At 37.4% G+C, this 20201-nt stretch overlaps 1 protein-coding gene across 3 annotated transcripts in view; it reads left to right on the top strand.

Moving 5' to 3' along the window:
- The window catches only part of Smg6 (SMG6 nonsense mediated mRNA decay factor), a 227107-nt gene that overhangs the window by 15009 nt on the left and 191897 nt on the right, over nt 1-20201 (top strand). For all 3 annotated transcript variants that reach the window (XM_076869133.1, XM_076869134.1, XM_076869132.1), the window contains 2 exons: nt 8690-8800; nt 9166-9378. In XM_076869133.1, coding sequence (XP_076725248.1) covers nt 8690-8800; nt 9166-9378 — 324 coding nt within the window. The remainder of the gene's footprint in view (nt 1-8689; nt 8801-9165; nt 9379-20201) is intronic.

Here is a 20201-nt window from a genome sequence, read left to right as displayed (position 1 = left end):
AATTTTGTGCATAAATTTTTCTTTTTGAGGAACTGCTAAATTGTAACTGTGCCATTTCTCTGCATTCTTACCAATAGTTCCCTCCCTACCCCCATTTTTTGGATTATGACTTACATAATGGAGTGTGAAGTGGTATCTCATTTGATAGGTTGGGTTTTTTCAATATTAGGGACTTTAGAAGAATTTTCTTTTTATTAATAGACTTGATTTGTAGTGATGATTTTAAATTTTTAGGCTAATTGAAGAGAAAGTATATTTTCCATATATACCTTCAACTCCTTCCTCTCCCCACAGTTTCTGCTACATCTTGCATTGGGGTACATTTGTTAAAATCAATGAGCCAATATTGCTACTTGGTTTCGACAAGTGTATGATGACATATCTACCATTATAGTATTCTAAAGAATAATTTCGGGCTGGGGTTGTGGCTCAGTGGTAGAGTGCTTGCCTAGCACATGTGAAGCCCTGGGTTCAATCCTCAGCACCACATAAAAATGAAGTTAAAGATATTATGTTCACGTAAAACTAAAAAAATAAATTAAAAAAAAAGAATAAGGGCTGGGGATGTGGCTCAAGCGGTAGCGCGCTCGCCTGGCATGCGTGCGGCCCGGGTTCAATCCTCAGCACCACATACAAACAAAGATGTTGTATCCGCCGATAACTAAAAAATAAATATTAAAATTCTCTCTCTCCTCTCTCACTCTCTCTTAAAAAAAAAAAAAAAAAAGAATAATTTCGCTGCCCTAAAAATAACCTGTATTTCACTTATTCATCCCTCTTTTGAACCACTCATTATTTTAGTCTATAGTTTTGCCTTTTCTATAATTTCATGTATTTGGAATCTTAACAATGTGTACCCTTTTCAACTGGCCTTTTCCAATTAGCAATATACATTTAATTTTTTTTTTGGATCTTGTTTTGTTTTTCTTAAGGTTTTTTTTTTGTAGTTTGATAGCTCAGTTCTCTTTATTGCTAATAATAATATTCCATTGTATGGATGTGCCACAGTTTATCCATTCACCTCTTTGAAAGACATTTGGTTGCTTCCAAGTTTTGGCAAGCTTGCTTCCAAGTTTTGGCCAGGCAGGATGTTGCACATCTGTAGTTCCAGTGACTTGGGAGATTGAGGCAGGAAGATCACAAATTTGAAACTAGCCTGTGCAACTTATACTCTGTCTCAAAATAAAATAAAAAAAACTGGAGATGTATCTGAGTGATAGAGTGCCCCTAGGTTCAATCCCTAGTACTGCAAAACAAAACAAAACCACCAAGTTTCAGCAGTTGTTCAAAAGCTGCCATATACATTTGTGTTCAGTTTTTTTGTGTAGATATAAGTTTTCACATCATGTGGGTAGATGTGAAGGAACACAAAATTGCTAGATCATATGAGTAAGCATATGTTTAGCTTTGTAAGAAACCACCAAACTGTCTTCCAAAGTTAGGCTGTACCATTTTGCATTCCTGTTAATAGCACATGAGAGTTCTGTTGTTCCACATCATTGTGAGCATTTGGAATAAGCAGTGTTTTTTTATGTTTTATCTTTACTATCTCGCCCCCACCAGGACTGAATTCAGGGGTCTTGCCCATACTAGACAAGTACTCTACTACTGAGCTAAAACCCAGTCTGAATTTTTTTAAAAAAATTTTTATTCTTTTTAGTTAGACATGACAGTAGGATATATTTTGACATAGTATACATACATGGATTATAACTTCCCATTTTTGTGTTGTACATGATATGGAGTTTACTGATTGAGTATTCATATATGAACATAGGAATGTTATGTCTGATTCATTCTACTGTCTTTCCCATCCCCCGCCCCCCCAACCTGTTATCAGTCACCATCCACATCTCAGAGAAAACATTCTGCCTTTGGTTTTTTGGGGATTGGTTTATTTCACTTAGCATGATAGTCTCCAGTTCTATCCATTTACTGGCAAATGCCATAATTTCATTCTTCTTATGGCTGAGTAAAATTCCATTGTATATATGTACCACATTTTCTTTATCCATTCATCTGTTGAAGGACATTTAGGTTGGTTCCATAGCTTAGCTATTGTGAATTGAGCTGTTATAAACACTGATATGGCTGTTAGTATACTATGCAGATTTTAAGTCTTTTAGATATATGCTTGAGGAGTGGGATAATTGGACCAAATGGTGTCCAACCTGAACTTTTGCCCTTTTAATAATTGTGCAGTAGAATATCTCTCCCCTTCCCTCTTTGGGGGGTGGTGGTACCAGGGATCAAATTAAGGGCCTCATACATTCTAGCCAAGCATTCTTCTACTGAACTAAATCCCTAGCCCTTTAAATTTTTTAAAAATTTTATTTATTCATTCATCATTTTGGCAGTGCTAGGGATTGAACCCAAGGTCTGGTATATACTAGGCAAGTACTCTAACACTGAACTACATCCCTAGCCCTTTAAAAGACAGGATCTCTGTAAGTTACCCAGACTGGCTTTGAATTTGTGATTCTCCTTCCTCAGCCTCCCAAGTAACTGGGATTACAGTCCTCTGCTACTGCAGTTCCCTAATGAATTAGAAGTTGAACATCTTTTCATAAGCTTATTTGCTATGTGCATATCTTCTTTGGTAAGCCGTTCAGATCTTTTGCCCATTTTTAAAGTTTTTTTTTTCCCTATTATTCAATTTTAGTAGTTTTTTGGATACTAGTCTGTTATCTGATATGTGTTTTACAGTATTTTCTCCCAGTGATTGGCAGAGCAGTTTTAAATTTTTTAAAATATTTTTTTAGTTGTCAATGGACATTTATTTTACTTATTTATATATGGTTCTGAGAATTGAACCCAGTGCTTCACACATGCTAGGCAAGCACTGTACCACTGAGCTACAACCTCAGTCCAAGTTTTAAATTTTAATGAAATACAACTTGCAAGTTTTTTCTTTATATGGATTGTGCTTTCGGTGGGTATCTAGAAGTCATCACCAAACCCATATTCTAGGAATTGTATAATATAATTTTACTTTTAGTTTAGGTCTACAAACTGTTTTGAGTTGATTTTTGGGATAAGTATAAGGTCTGAGTATAGATTTGTTTTGCATGTGGAGATTGAGTTGTTACAGAACCATTTCTCAAAAAGGCCAATCTCCATTGAATGCTTTTGCTCCTTTGTCATTTGACTTTATTCTTAAGGGATTATTTCTGAGCTGTCTATTCTGTTCTTTTGATCCAAATAATCTGTTCTTGGGTCAACACCACACTGTCTTTGATTATTGTAGCTTTAGAGTATATCTTTTTTTTTTTTTAAGGGAGGGGTCCTGGGGATTGAATGCAGGGGTGTTTTACCACTGAGACACATCCCCAGCCCATTTTATTTTTCAGTATGATTTTGGGTTTCATTGAGTTGCTTAAGACCTTGCTAACTTGCTAAGACTATCCTTGAATTTAACATCCATCTGCCTCAGCCTCCCAAGTCACTGGGATTATATAGGCATATGCCACCACACCCCTCTTCAGTTTACCTTGAAGTCAGGTAGAATCAGTCTTCAACTTTGTTCTTCTTCAGTGTTATATTGGGTATTCTTTTGCCTTTTCATATGAACTTTATTTATTTATTTTGTGGTAGAACTCAGAGATGCTTTATCCCTGAGCTATATCCGTACCCTTATTTTTAAAATTTTGAGACAGGGTCTTGCTAAATTGTTGAGGCTGGCCTTGAACTTGTGATTCTCCTTCCTTAGCTTCCCTAGATACTGTGATTATAGGCATGTGTCACCACACCCAGTTTCCCCTGTAAACTTTAGAATAAATTTGTTGATATCCCCAAATCTAGTGAGTACAAAGTATTGTTGCATTGTGGTTTTAATTTGCATTTCCCTAGTGACTAATGACGTGCATCTTTTCATGTTTATCGCTTGGAGAGTGTCTGTTCAAGCTCATTGGAAATAATTTAAGAAAAATTTTTTTAGTAGTGGTAAAATACACATAACAAAAAAATTATTTGTCTTGCCCTTTTCTATCCTTTTTGTTTTTGTTGTTTATTTGTATCAGGTGCTAGGAATTGAACTCAAGGCCTCCCATTTATGAGGCAAACACTCAACCTCTGAGCTGTATCCTGGCTCTTACCTCTATCTATCTATCTATCTATCTATCTATCTATTTATTTTTATGGTGCTTGGGGTCAACCCAGGATCTCACACATACTAGCAAGCATTGTACCACTGAGCTGTATCCCCTTTTGAAATGCAGTACTTCAGTAGTGTCAAGTACATTCATATTTTTGTGCCACCAGTCTCTAGAACTCTCTTCATCTTGCAAAATCACAGCTGTATACATCTGTTAAACCACATCTCCTCATCCTCCCACATCCCTTCCCCTAGCAACCAGCTTCCTATTTTCTGAGTTTTTCTATTGTAGATACCTTGTATAAGTGGACTCAAACAGTATATGTCTTCTTATAATTAACTTACTGAACTTAGCAAAAGTTCTCAAGGTTCATCCATGTTGTAACATGTCAGAATTTCCTCCTTTTTAAACTGAGGAGTATTCCTTTGTATGTAAATACCACATTTTGTACAGTAGTACCCTCTGTTATCCTTGAGGGATATGTTCCTAGATCTTCAGTGGATGCTGAAACTGCAGACTGTATTGAACCCTTAGATGTATGTACCATGTTTTTTTTCCCCTACACATAGATACCTATATTAAAAGTTTAATTGTAACTCACACTAAGAAATTAACAGCTTTAACAAATGATAAAGCAGAATAATTGCAACAACATGTATACTAAAAAGAGATTTTACCTTGCTATTTACATGACATGTAATTTAAAATTTATGAGTTAGTTATTTCTGGAATGGATTACTCTATATTCATTCTCTGTCATTGAACATTTGGGTTGCGTCTCTACATTTTGGCTACGGTGAATAATGCTCTGATTAACATGGGTGTACAAATTTCTCTTTGAGACCCTGCTTTCAGTTATTTTGGGTATGGTTCCAGGATTAGAATTACTAGATTATATGGTCATATTTAATTTTGGGGGGGGGTTACTGAGGATTGAACCCAGGGGTGTTTTATTACTGAGCTACATTACTACTCCTATGTATTTTTATTTTGAAACAGTATCTAGCTCTGTTGCCCAGGTTGGCCTTGAACTTGTGAGCCTCTTGCCTTAGCCTCCTGGGTCTCTGGGATTACAGGCATGTGCCACCATGTCCAGGTCTTTCTTTTTTTCTTTTTTTTTTTTTTTTGGTACTGGGGTTGCTTAACCACTGGGCCACATCTCCAGCCCATTTTTAAGATTTATTTTTGAGACAGGGTCTCACTAAGTTGCTTAGACCCTTGCTAAGTTGCTGAGGCTGGCTTTGAATTTTACATTCTCCTGCCTTAGCCTCCTAAGCCATTTGGATTATAGGCAATGTGCCACTGTGCCTAGCTCAATTTAAAAAAATTTTTTTAGATGTTATGGACCTTTATTTTATTCATTTGTTTATATGCAGTGCTGAGAATCAAACCCAAGGCCTCACACATGTTAGGCAAGTGCTCTTACCAGTGAGCCATAACTCCAGCCCCGCTATTTTCAATTTTTAAAGAAATAATTATGTGGTTTCTTAAAACAGTGGCACCATTTGAAATTCCTACCAACAGTGCACAAGAGTTCCAGTTTCTCTGCTTTTCCAACACTTAATTATTTTCTATTTTTTTATTTAATTTATTTATGTATGTGGTGCTGGAATCAAACCCACTGCCTCACACATGCTAGGCAAGTACTGTACTTCTGAGCCACAACTCTAGCCCTATTTTCTTTTTTTTGGTGGGGGGAGTATTGGGGATTGAACTCAGGGGCACTTGACTACTGAGCCACATCCTCAGCCCTGTTTTGTATTTTATTTAGAGACAGGTTTTCACTGAGTTGCTTAGTGCCTTGCTTTTGCTGAGGCTGGCTTTGAACTTGCAATCTTCCTGTCTCAGCCTCCCCAGCTGCTGGGATTACAGGTGTTTGCCACTGCACCTGGCTTATTTTCTGATAGTAGTTGTTCAAATAGGTGTGAAGTGATATTGAGTTGTGGTTTTGATTTGCATTTTCATAATGTTGAATTTTGTTGTTGAGACAGGGTCTCAGTATGTTGCTCAGGCTGACCTGAAACTCCTGGATTCAAGTATTTCTCTCTCCTCAATCCTCCCAAGTAGCTGGGACTTCGAATCAAACCCAGGGCTTCTAACATGGGAGGCAAATGCCCTATCCTTGAGCAATGTCCCCAAACCCTAATTATGTTATTTTTTCCTTATGCTATTGCAAAAGGAATTATTTTCTTAATTTCCTTTTCAGATTATTCATTGTGATAGCATATTATATTTTTTTGTGTGATCTTACAACAACTTTGCTGAATTCCCTCAATGGCTTTTTGACATTCTAATTAAATTGATATTTTTTTCTTTGATAGCCCTCTGTTCTAGATTAGCTTGCCTTTAAAGGTTCTTTTTCTGTTTCTCTTTTGTCTCCTCTCATCCTAGTTGTCTATTAACATTTCCCCAACTTTTCTGTATCCTCCTGTCGGTCATTTAGTGAATTGGGTATATATTGAGAATATGCTATGTACAGAATTTTGTGAAATGATGTGAGTGGTAAAATATATGATTTGGGTTTTGTTCTGAAAAAAGCTTTGTTGAGAAGACAGTTGAGGTGTATAGACAGTAATACAAATTAGACTTGGTAAAATATGTAATTGATTGTTAGATGTTCCATTATTTGGTGTTCCACTAAGAAAAATGTTGCAAATTAAAATAACACATAATGGTAGATATTGATTGTAAGTTATATCACAATTTCAGAAACATTTGAATATGAAAAAACATAATAGATAAAATACAGTTTGAAATCAAGTGAGTGGTATAAGTAGAGATTAGTATGAATTGGAATAATATTAAAAATAGCTACTGCTTAATTGGCTACAATGGTGGGCCAGTCTGTTAAACTCTATACATTATGAAAAGGTAATCTTTCTAGAAGCCATATTTGTGTAAATATCTTCAGTTTACAAATAAGGAAACCTCTCTGGAACTTGATTAATAAATACCTAATAAGTGATAGGACTAGATTCAGACTCAGGTGGTTGACCTTAGAAATAAGTACACCTTTAAACATGCTGGATGAATACAGATGAGAGTTTTAAAGAATGACAACAGAAAATATTGAAACTACATATGAAGTAATAGAGTAAAACCTTTTGAATATCCTTCCCCTTTGTTTCGGTGATTTTCGGTGTTTTTCCTTCTTTATGATCCTTTTTCCTTCTCTCCCCTCCTCTCTTTCTTCCATGTTGCCATGTACCTTGTACATGCTAGAGAAGTTCTTTACCACCAAGCTATACCCCTAGCTCTCCAGCACCTACTGGCCCCCTCCACCTTTTAAATTTTATTTATTTATTTGAGGTGCTAGGGATTGAAGCCAGGGCCTTGTGCTTTCCAGGCAAGCATTCTACCACTTGGCCTACATCTCCAGCCCCCCTGACCTTTCAAGATGGGGTCTTGCTATATTGTTCAGGCAGTTCTCTTCCTTTAGACTGTGTGTGTGCCACCATGCCCAGCTTCCTTTACTTTTCCATATTAATTGCTTTTAAAGGGGTCTTGGAGTGTTTATTTGCTGAATTCTTTGAATAATATTCATAAGATATTTACCCAATTGTTTATTTAAAAAATTATAACAATGACAGCATCATTAATTACAGCTAAATGTAAGTCACGTGGTCAGCACATCACAGATACTGTCTAAACCTGAGGATACTGCTCTGTGGGTGGTATTATTCCCATTTTAAAGGTGGGGATATGGGAGTTCAGGAAGATTATTATGTAACTTTTCCAAAATCTCTAAATCAACTCCTGATGAGTCAGTTGAACTCAGGTTTGTCTGGCCCCTAATTTCATTAGACCATACTTAACTCTGGTAACAGTAGGAAATTTAAAGTGAATTGAACATTCTTTTTTTTTTTTAATATTTTTTAGTTGTAGTTGGACACAATACCTATATTTTATTTTTATGTGGTGCTGAGGATCGAACCCAGGGCCTCACACGTGCTAGGTGAGCACTCTTCCGCTGAACCACAACCCCAGACCTGAACATTTTTTCTCTAAGAACAAAATAAAATTGATGTTCATATTTTAAGACAGACATTCTATCTTTCTTTCTGTCTGAGTGGGGACTGAACCCAGGTATATTTTACCACTGAGCTATATCTCCAGTCTTTTTTTTTAAGTATTTATTTTTTAGTTATACGTGGACACAATATCTTTATTTTATGCTGAGTATCGAACCTAGTGACTCATGCATGCTAAGCGAGCATTCTTTTTTTAATATTCACTTTGAGATATGATGTTGGTAAGTTGCTGAGGACCTCAGCTGATCAAGTGGCTATGATTATAGGTGTGTGTCACTGTGCCCAACTTTTTTTTTTGTTCTTTTCTCCCTCATATGAGTACTTGGTTCTTGGAGGTCCTCTGCCTGTAAGATATTGTTCTGTGTTGTGCAAGAAGAGACCCCTGTGTAATTCCCGTGGATAGCATTATGTATCTCCCATGGATAGCATTCTGATTTTCTTACTAGAATTCCTGATAGCTTGGGGGACAGGCTGAGAGAGATTGTAAAGTTTCCTAGGTTGGTGTTTTGTGTTGGCATTGGGAAGAATATTGGGTGACTGAGTGTCTCTGGCCTCTTTGTGCAGAGGAGGAAGCTTGATGCTGTGTATTACTACATGCGCAGTTTAGCTGCCAGCAACCCTATCCTGACTGCCAAGGAGAGTCTTATGAGCTTGTTTGAAGAGACCAAACGAAAGGTAAGTGGAGATGTAGAGAATCATTCGTTCCTAGGAAAATGCATTTCCCTTTGTGTCTCTTCATTCTCAGGGGAATGACTAGTAATGTCCTCAAGTGGTTGCATCAGGCTGTGCTGGTGGTAATCAGTCAGCCGCTGCACAGAGTGAAAGCTATCAGGGGCCCTTGGATGGTGTACATGTTCCAAAGCATTGAGTTCATAGAATTTAAACTTCTGCGACAAAGCAGATAATACTCTGCTACTTTGATATTGTATTATACTCTTTACTTTTTTATAGTTTTTAGGCAACAAATATAGGTGAGGGCTCTGCTCTTAGTAGATGAGTTCCAGAAGAGTCTGAGCTTGGTGTGTCTGTCTGCCCTATAGGCAGAACAGATGGAAAAGAAGCAACACGAAGAATTTGAACTGAGCCCTGATCAATGGCGAAAAGGAAAGAAATCTACTTTCCGGCATGTTGGAGATGACACCACTCGCCTGGAGATCTGGATTCATCCATCCCATCCCAGGTCCTCTCAGGGCACTGAGTCTGGGAAGGATTCTGAGCAAGAGAATGGGCTGGGCAGCCTGAGTCCCAGTGATGTAAGTAAGAGTGATGCAGTAAGCAAAACTAGCTCTGTTAAACCCCAGGGCAGTCCTGGGTGGGGCAGCACAGCATGGAGTGGGGTGCACTGGGGTGGGGCCAAGACAGGCAGCTCATATAACTATGAAGCATTCTATAGATGATTCCCACTCTTTGCGGGGTACACCAATCACTTGAGGCTCCCTTATGTCTACTTCCTTCCCATTTACAGGTCTTTTATCTTTACTGCTTTCTTCTCTTACCACTATGTGGCACTGTAGAATTTAGTAAACGTAGGATTAGAACTTCGTTGCTTTCAGTTGTGCATCACTGATGTCATGTTAAGATTCTTTGGGAGTTTGTACCTTTTCTTTTGGTAATGGGGTTTGAACCCAGGGGAATTCTGCTATGGAGCTATTCCCTCAGCACTTTTTATTTTTTATTTTTAGAACAGGTTGGTAAGTTGCCCAAATTGGCCTTGAACTTCCACTCCTCCTTTCTCAGCCTCCCAAGTACATGGAATTATAGGCATGTGCCATTGTACTGAGCTGATTTTGTATTTAATTTTTTTCTCTCTTGCTTGACTTTACATTTAGAAAATTAACTGAAGCAGCATGGGTATTTTGGTTAGTCTAGTTTGTCATCAGCCTTTTAGGCTGATCTATCCTATTCTTATAACTCTTGGGCTGGGTTTTGGTTTTCTCAAAGCCAGGAGAAATTACAGTAGGAAATCACAACCTTGTATAGAAGGTTTCTTTTTTTCAATAAATAATTATTAAATATTTGCAGTGTGCCAGGCATTAAAGATGCAGTGAATAAGTTCTCCCCTTGCTCTCAAGGTGAGCATTCTAGTGAAGAACACAGAAGAGTGAACAGGCAGAGCAAAGGAAATAGCATTTGCAAAGATCTGAAGTTAGGAAGAGAGAGCACTGGATTTGGAAAAGTGTAACCTGGTTCATTGTGCCTTGAGATTAATCCAAGGGAGATGTGAAAAGGACTTGAAGCAAGAAATGGCTTTGGAGATGGAGAAAAGTGAACAGATATAAGAATTGAACAGATATATTAATAAGGTAGAATCTAAAGAACCTGATTGGACTTGGAGAGATCAGGGAGAGAAGAGTTAAGAATAGCACTAGCCATGCGCTGTGGCACATTCCTGTAATTCTCATGGCTTGGGAGGCTGAGACAGAAGGACTATGAATTCAAAGCCAGCCTCATCAATGGCAAGGCACTAAGCAATCAGTGAGAACGTGTATCTAAATAAAATACAAAATAGGGCTGAGGATATGGCTCAGTGATCAAGTGCCCCTGAATTCAATCCCTAGTAACCACCCTCCCTAAAAAAAAAAAATAATAATAATAACACTAGGTTTGTAGTTTGGAAACTAGATAGATGATGGTCCATTCCCTGAGATAGGGAATAAAGGTGGAGCTGGTCTTAGTAGAAAGATTATGAGTTTAATTTTAGACCTGTTTTTTATCATTCCTGTGGACACTGCAGTAGAGATATTCAGAAGCTAATAGGTATCTGAAATTGAGAGCTGATTAAGCCAGAGATGAAGATTTTTGAACGTTTCTTTTTGTAGATGATAATGAAACCATGAGAGTTGACTTGTTATTAGAATTAAAGAACATAGAATGAAAAATAAGTTGAAGATATGAGAAAGAAGACCTTGCATAGGATTGGAAGGGAATAAGATCTAGAGTACAGGTGAAGAGATTGGCTTGACAGAGGGCAAGAGATCCTTTCTTATGCTTGAAGGAAAGGATGAATTTGGGATTAATCTAGGGATGCAGGTAAATTTGTGGGCATTGTGGGAGAAAGCGCCTTTTGTTTTTTATTTTCTCTTTGAAGTTGGAGGCATGTTTTTCTAAGAATGAGTCAAAAGTGGTGAGATAGGAGGGTTTTTTCCTTTGGATATTTTTTGGGTGTTTGTGTTGAGAGTACTGGAGATCAAGCCTAGGGGTTCTCTACCACTGAGCTATATTTCCAACCCTTTTTTTCTTTTTTATTTGGAGAGAGGGTCTTGCTAAATTGCTGAGGCCTACCTCAAACTTTCGATACTCTGGCCTTAGCCGCCCAAGATGCCAGGATTACAGATGTGTACCACTGTGCCTAACTCCTTTGGGGTTTATTTGTTTGTATGTTTTTTTGTTTGTTTGGTGCTGGGGATTGAACCCAGGGCCTTGTGCATGCAAGGCAAGCACTCTACCAACTGAGCTTTATCCTCAGCCCCCTTTGGAGTTTAATTTAAAATCCCTGTTTGTCTTCCTTTATCCTTCTTAGTTTTTAGCTGTTTTGTGAATGACTTGGAAAGCAGTCATTACTTATAAATTAAACTACCACTTCCTGTGTACTACAGTATGCTTGGAGCCCCGTATTCATGTGTTATAGAAGCATGTTGGAGTTGCTGCTGTGGTAGAATCTCTTACTGCTTCCCTCTCCTAGTTTAGATAGTACTGCCTCAAACTGGCAGCCTTTTGGGTAAGAGATAACTTGTTCTGTTGGATTAGCTACGCTATCCAACTTTTTAAAAAATGAAAGTACCAAAGGACAATTTGAGAAAGCCTATTGTGTCTGTCTTTGATGTTGGCCCTTAGGTTGGGAATCCTTCTTAAAAGTATGTAACTAATCTTTTAATTTTCTTTTTTTTATTACATTTTTTTTTCAGTTGTAAATGGACACAATACCTTTATTTTATTTATTTTTATGTGGTGCTGAGGATCAAACCCAGTGCCTCATACATGCCAGGGAAGCGTTCTACCATTGAGCTACAACCACAGCCTATAACTAATCTTTTCTAGCATTCTCTTTTTCATAAGATATTTATTTACTTTTAAGTAATGTCATAAAGGCTGGGGCTGTAGCTCATTGGTAGAGCACATGTCTAGCATACTCAAGACCCTGGGTTTGATCCCTAGTACTATTAAAAAAAAAAAGTTTATGTGAGTTTATTTTTATTATGTTGATCTCAGAAGGCATTTTCAGCATGTGAACTTTCATTAGACCCATAGATTTTATTAATCATTTTACTTTTTTATAGTAAAAACATTGTTAATGCGAGAAAGAGACAGAAATTAGGGATTGTTTTAGACTCAACGAGCAATTTTAGAGGAGGAAGATTTTATATGGCAGCTCACAGTTTCAGAGGCCTCAGTCCATACACAGCTGGGTTCATTTTTTAGGGCTGGAGGTGAGGCAGAACTTCATGGTGGATTAGTGTGGTGGAAGGAAGCAATTCACATGATGATCAGAAAGCAGAGACTCTACTCACCTGATAAAAATATATACCCAAAGGCACACACCCCCATTGACGCACCTCCTTCACCTACACCCTAATCACCTTCAGTCACCACTCAATTAATCCCATCAGGGATTAATTCACTGATTGGGTTAAGGCTCATAACCCAATCGTTTCTCCTCTAAACCTTCTTGTATTGTTTCACACATGAGCTTTTGGGGGGGACACCTCACATCCAAACCTTATGAGGGATTAAACCCAGGGGCACTGTACATTCCTGACCCTTTCTATTTTGAGACAGGACCTTGTAAATTGCTGAGGCTAGCCTCAAACTTGTGATCTTCCTCCCTTAGCCTCCTGAGTTGCTAATTTTCCAGGTGTATATAACACCACCTGACACTATTTATATATGTTTTTTTTACCCTAGGAGAACCATTTTCCTTAATTTTTTAAAATTTACATCTGTGAGTTTGTGTTTTTATTTCTAAGCTACTAGCACTTGAGGAAGAATTCTGTAGTTTTGGGGCTGGAGTTATAGCTCAGCGGTAAGAGTGGTTGCCTAGCATGTGTGACACCTGGGTTTGATCCCCAGCATTGAGAAGAAAAAAACCTGTAGTTTTAGCTCTTCTTTTATCCATTAAGATAACCACAGTGCTGTTTTTATCTGTTTTTTTTTAAAGCCCTGGTCAGGTTCCAGCTTTCTTTCTTTCTTGTAGTAGATCCCAAGAACTCAGTTTGCTTTTTCTGTCCCTGTGAATTACAGATTGATGAGAAGTAGACATTGGCATTATAGAGATTAAAACAACCAGAAATGATCTTTTAACTCAGGAGCATTTGGTCCCATAGGGAAGATAAAATGATAAATACAGTCATGTGCTATATAACAACATTTTCGTCAGTGACAAACCACATATATGATAGTGGTCCCATAAAATTATATTGTATTTGTCTTAGTTTTTTAAGTATACTCTGTGATGCTCACACAGTGATGAGATTACCTAATGGTACATTTCTGAAAGTGAATGTAGGCCTGTAGTTAAGTGATACATGACTGTATGTGATCACAGCATAGTGTGTTAAGTGCTGTAATGAAGGCAAGCATGGGGTGAGGGAAGACTATGGGAGCATACAGCTGGAGCATCTGGTCTGGGCATGCTTGGTGAAGGCTAGGATGAGGCAGCATTTTGCAGCTAAAAGGTGATGTAAGGGTGCTTCTGTACTTATGAGAGAAGCATAAAGGCTTAGGGAACTGCAAGTAATTCAGTACAGCTGGAGAGTAAGATGTGATGTGTGCTCTTGCTAGATACTTGAGTCATCCTTTACCTTTTTTTTTCCCCTGCATTCCCACATTGAGTCAATACCAAGTGCTATTGAATCTACTTTTTTTTTTTTTTTTTTTTTTTTTTTTTTTGATGGTGGTGCTGAGGATTGAACCCAGGGCCTGTGCATTCAAGGGAAGTACTCTACCAACTGAGCTATTTCCCCAGCCCTGAATCCACTCTTTTTTTTTTTGGGTGGGGGGGTACCAGGGATTGAACTGAGGAGCACTCAGCCACTGAGCCACATCCCCAGCCCTATTTTGTATTATGAAAGACAGGGTCTCACTAAGTTGCCTAGCACCTCACTAAATTTCTGAGGCTGGCTTTGAACTCCCGATCCTCCTGCCTCCGCCTCCCGAGCCACTGGGATTACTGGTGTGCGCCACTGCACCTGGCTCTGAATCTACTCTTAAACCTAAACTTTAAGCCATCCATTTCTCTCCATTCTCATTGCCATCACCTAGTCCTCCAAGTTATCATTTCAGTAATCTACATACTATTAAAAGGAGTTCCTCATGGTCTTTCCCCATTTGTTCCTAGTTCTTCTCAGGTCTTTCTTTTTAGAAGTAATCCAAATGAGCTTCCAGATGCATAATTCTGATCATGTTACCTTCCTACTTAAAGTCTTTAGTTCTTTCTATTTGTTTTTAGAATTAGGTTCAAAAATCCTTGATAGTCTATTGGACCCCACATGATCTGGCCCATACTACTACTACTACCACTACTACTACTAGGTTTTTTTGGTACTGGGAATTTAACCCAGGGGTGCTTTACCACTGTATCACATCCCCAGCCATTTTTTAAAAAAATTATTGTTATTTTATTTTTTTTTTTAGTTTTAGATGGACATGGTGCCTTTATTTATTTATTTTTATTGTGGTGCTGAGGATTGAACCTGGTGCCCCATACATGCTAGGCGAGCACTCTACCACTGAGCCACAACCCCAGCCCCTATTTTTTTACTTTATTTTTAAAAATTTTTCGTTGTAATTGGACACAGTATGTTTATTTCACTTATTTATTTTTGTGTGGTGCTGAGGATCGAACCCAGGGTCTCGCATGTGTGAGACAAGTGCTCTACTGCTGAGCCACAACCCCAGCCCCTCTTTTTATTTTTTATTTTGAGACAGAGTCTCACTAGGTTGCTTAGCTGGCTCATACTACTTCTTATACCTTTCTTCTTTCCTTTGTTCCAGTTCTCCTCTGACCTCTTCCTTGAAAGGTCCAAGCTCTTCTCTAACCCCTGCCTATTATATATTCTGTCTTCCCAAACAGTCCATTTCTTCTTACTATTTCTTCTGCCTTTCTCAGTCCTATTCTCATTTATCTTTCAGGTCTGAAAATCTTCTTTTTCAGAGAAGATTTTCCTGAGCCCCAAGACTGGCTAAATTCTCCTTTATGATTCCCATTTCTACTTAAGTAATTTTAGGTGTCATTTTGTTGCTGCTGTTACTTAAGATCTTTCTCTTGCTAGATTGAAGGCTTTATGAGAGTACTTTGAAAGTACTTTGTTCTTTTCTTTATCCCCAGTGTGTGCATACAGGAGATTCTAAATAAATCTTGAGTATACAAATGAGAGGAAGACAATGAAGAGAAGGTCATAAGGGTTAGATTCTTTCAGAAATAGTGAGACATTTGGATTTCAAATATTGAGCATTTTAAGCTGGGTGATAGTATAATTGGATTTGTATAATGACCAATACCATTTTTATTCCCAGTATTTATATTTACTTATGCTTTTGGTACCAGGGATTGAACTCCAGGGATGATTTACCACTGATGACATCTCCAGCCCTTTTTATTTTGAAATAAGGTCTGCTTAGTAGCTAAGTGTTTCACTAAGTTGCTAAAGTTGACTTTGAATTTGTGATCTTCCTGCCTCACTCCATGAAAATCCCAGGACAAATATGTTTGTCTTTAAAGGGAATTTTTTAAATTGCAAAAGTAATCAAATGTAATAAGTGGTAGAGTGCCCCACTGTTCAGTTCCCAGGACACAAGGGGAAAAAAAAGGAAAAAAAAAAAAAACTGCTCTCAGAAAAAGGGGGAAAAAAGAAAAGAAGGATGTAAATACTACATTAACTAATTTACCTTGAAAAAGACATGAAGTTTTTTTGTAGAAGTGGAATTTGGAAGAGTTGCAGCTTATGAGTCACTGTGACACGGTAGATACGTGAAATTGAATGGGCAGGACACACATAAGATGTGAACATCACATCTTCATGTGTTGAACTGAGTTAGCTGGTAGATATTTAGGGTTTGTTCATGTGTTTTATTTATTTTTGTTCATGTTAATTCAGATGGGAACTTTTTCCTTTGTTCACCTGTTTCTTTTGAACACATTTATGCATAAGCAAACACAAAATTTGTGTTATGCTCAAAATGTTCCTTAATATATTGATCACAATTGAATCAATTCACATTTTCAAAATGAGCTTTATAGCAGAACTGACTGTATTTCATTTATCTAAGAATGTTTTTAGTATGTTCTCAGCATGACTGTATATTTTTTTTACAAAGATGTATATCACTTATTTACTTATCTAGGTAATTTAAATATTTTTGTGTATTGCTTGTTTTTATTAACTGACCTTTTTTTAGGTGCTTAGTTTTTTTGTTTTTTGCCATTTGGGGGATTAAACCCAGGGCTTTTGCACAAGCTAGGCAAGTGCTCTATCAATGAGCTATACCCATAAACCTTTTTAAAGTTTGTTTTGAGGGCTGGGGATGTGGCTCAAGCGGTAGCGCGCTTGCCTGGCATGCGTGAGGCCCGGGTTCGCTCCTCAGCACCACATACAAACAAAGATGTTGTGTCTGCCGAAAATTAAAAAATAAATATTAAAATTCTCTAAAAAAAAAAAAAAGTTTGTTTTGAGGCAAGGTTATTTAAATTGCCCAGGCTGTGCTCAAATTTGGTGACTGTCCTGCCTCAGTCTCCCTAGTAACTAGGATTATAGGTGTGTACCACTATGCCTGGCTTGGTGAGATTAGCTTTAATAGGAATTGCTCCTTTAGCAATTACTAGAGAGTTTCTAGCACAAACTAGTAAAATTCAGATTCATGAATAAAAAGAACTTGGCTTTAGGTGGTTATTAGTAATGATAATAATGTCTCAACTAGTTTGTTGTCCTTTGCCAAGCATGAGCTTGGATATCTCTCTCTCTCTCTCTCTCTCTCTCTCTCTCTCTCTCTCTCTCTCTCTCTCTCTGAATGGTTGTAGGAGGTTAGCTTGTGGGTTGTTGGTTTTTAGCCTTGAGATGTGGTTTGGGTTGAATATCCAGCCTGGGGACGGACTGCCAACCTCAACTACAAGTGGCATCTTATTGCAGTTCACATTTTAAACTCTTTCCCCTGCAAGGTAGTCCACTCAAAGTTGGTGTTGCCTGCCATGTTGCCAGGGTTCTGGGCAATATTTGGTGGGTGTGCCTCCTATTCTTTTTTATCTCCTTTTGAAAATGAAACCAAAGGGTACTGCATGGCAAATGGGTTATTGTTGACAGTCATTGAGATAAATAAAGATATTAAATTATAAAATATAAATCAATTAAATATAAATCATTTTCACAAAGTAAAGGTCTCTGATGGGACCACTAAGAATCTTTTAGATCTGATTGTTCCATTATCAGCATCTTGAATAGATCATAATACAAGTCTGTCTGCTGGGGAAAAACGGAGCATCTGAGAATGAGAGATTTTGATGGGTGTTTGTCTTTGAAACTTCAGTGAATTGTTTTGTTCTAGAGTGATTTAGTTTACCATTTCCAGCATTTTCCCACCTCATTATTAACAACAACATGCTTGGTGCTACATGTAGAAAGTAAGTCTTTAGATAAGAAATGTGTCCTTGAATTTGGCTAAGTGTCAAACTTTCCTTGTCTTTAGCCTCTCTGAATATATTTTGGGGTTCAGCCTGGACCATGCCTTAATATACCTATTATTTGGCCTTATTTGAATCTCCTATATTTTACTTCACCTTGTTCGCCTAAGTTGTGCTCTTTTTGGTCATCCTCTGTTGAATACCATTATTTATTTTATTTCTTTAAATAATGTCTGTTTTTAAAACTTATACAGGTCTGGAGAATTTAATGAGTTGCCCCTGAATTTTTGGAAGTAGGAGGGTCCAGTGTTGATCCAAATCAAAGTTTAGTTTATCTAACCAGTTGTGCCAGCTTTGTGTGAGAATTGTAAAAATAAACACAACATTGTTATTGTTATTTTCTCAGATTGCTTGGTGTCTACTACTTGGGCTAGCACACTTTTTCCATGAAACATCAGATAGTAAATATTATAGGCTTTGAAGGCCATATGGTCTTTGTTGCAACTATACTGTTGTGGTGCTAATGCATCCATATGCAATGTATAAATGAATGATCATGGTTGTATTCCAGTAAAACTTTATTTGCAAATATAGATGATGGGTTGGATTTGGTCTGTGGGGCCTAGTTTGTCAACTTCTGCTCTAGTGGAAGAAATAGATACATAAGCAATGTTGTGTATCCAGTTGATTCTTGTTGGTTTTGATAGTTAATAACTATAAGTTGCCACAAACACACTACATTAGTGAATATTGGAACTTGTTCATAAGGGAAATCAGAATTAGATTCCTTCACGCTCTGGTAACAACATATTTAGTCAACTGATAAACATATAACTTTGTTTTACATGTTTTTCTGCTTAAAGACACCTTATTTAATATATATGATCAATTCATTAACATTGCATTCTTTGCTAACAGCCCTATCACTCATACCTGAACAAAGTTTATCCAATACATATTTTTTCTATAAAGTGCATCACAGCCTTCTTGCACTAAGGAACATTAGACAACACTTCAGAAGCATTAAGCTTAGCGGCTGTTTGAAAACATCAACGAAAAGCACAGGAATATGAAAAATGTGACCCTATGTAGATCACAAAAAGGACATTTGTTTAAAGTGTGACCAGAAACATGAAGGCAAAGAGTTGCCTTGTTTGACTTCAGCTAGGGATGTGTGTTAGGTGATTCAAAGAATGACACAAAAGCCCCGTATTGATTTTGGGAATTACAAGAAAGTTTTAGTGAGTTCACTGAATTCACAGATATAAATCCATAAATAATGAAGCTGAAGTGTAATACAGTGAGTGTCTTGACAGAGGCTTGTCAAATACAGAGAAGGTCCCTTGTTTCAGACCTAGCAGAGACATGGGTTGGGGAAGGGGAAAAGGAAAGTGAAGTTAGAAGACTTCTTGGAGAAATGAACCAGTCAGAATGGGAAGAGTGTATTCCATGAGCAAAGTCAGAGAAGGTGTGAAATAGCAGAGGATTTGCAGGGCACTTAATTCTGTGGTGAGTTGAGGGATAATATGAGAACATTGGAGTGGTGAAGAGTAAGTGAGCCTTCTACAGGGCTGTATTCTTTTTTAAAATTTTATTATTTTTTATAGTTGTAACATGCCTTTATTTTATTTGTTTATTTTTATGCAGCACTAAGGATCAAATTTGGTGCCTCACAGTGCTAGGAAAGCACTCTCCCACTGAACTGCAGACCCAATCCTGGGGCCATGTTCTTGATGGGTACTATGATACATGTGGGAGGAAGTCAGTGGGCTAGTCTTCTGTAATATACTTCTGGATTGTGGAAATAATAATTTGTTTTTTGAATTTTGTGTTTGTCATGTCTGCATTGTAATTAATGAAAGTAGCACTATTCCATTAAAGTTGGTGGGTTGGAGGTTGTCTGAAGTTTTTGCCCCATAGTTTGCTGATTCAATAAGTTTAAGGGCACCTCTTAAATAAGGCTTTAGGCATTCTGAACTCCAACATGCTAGTGTCTCTGTGTCTTGGTTGTTAGAGAAATTGCCAATAGCTTGGATTAAAAAGTTTTGTTTTTCCAAATTAAAAATTTACAAAGCCAACACCACATGAATCTTGTAAAAAATTTGAAAGTGCAGATAAACAGTACCTTTTTACCACTTAGTGAGAATCACTATTAATTTGTTAGTGTATGTTCTTCCTGCATATTTATACAGAGTACAACATTTCTATTGGAAATATCTAATGCCTATTAACCTGGGAAGCCAGAAGGGAATAATCTATGCCTAATTATTATTCCAGAATGTTATTAAGGTCAGCATGGTTATCTTTATTTTCCTGTCTTATCAAAGTAGCACAATTAGTGACACCAGAAGATTAATGAAGAGCAAACTCAAAAAGGTTAAACATTTAATAAACTGAATATTATCCTGAAATTGAATCTTAAGGGTCCATTTCATGAGGAAATATTTTGAACTAGTGGTAAATTGG

The sequence above is a fragment of the Callospermophilus lateralis genome, chromosome 11 (genome assembly GCF_048772815.1).
Source record: "Callospermophilus lateralis isolate mCalLat2 chromosome 11, mCalLat2.hap1, whole genome shotgun sequence".
Classification (NCBI taxonomy): domain Eukaryota; kingdom Metazoa; phylum Chordata; class Mammalia; order Rodentia; family Sciuridae; genus Callospermophilus; species Callospermophilus lateralis.
Note: the sequence above shows the minus strand (reverse complement) of the source record. Positions and strands in the feature narration are given on the sequence as shown.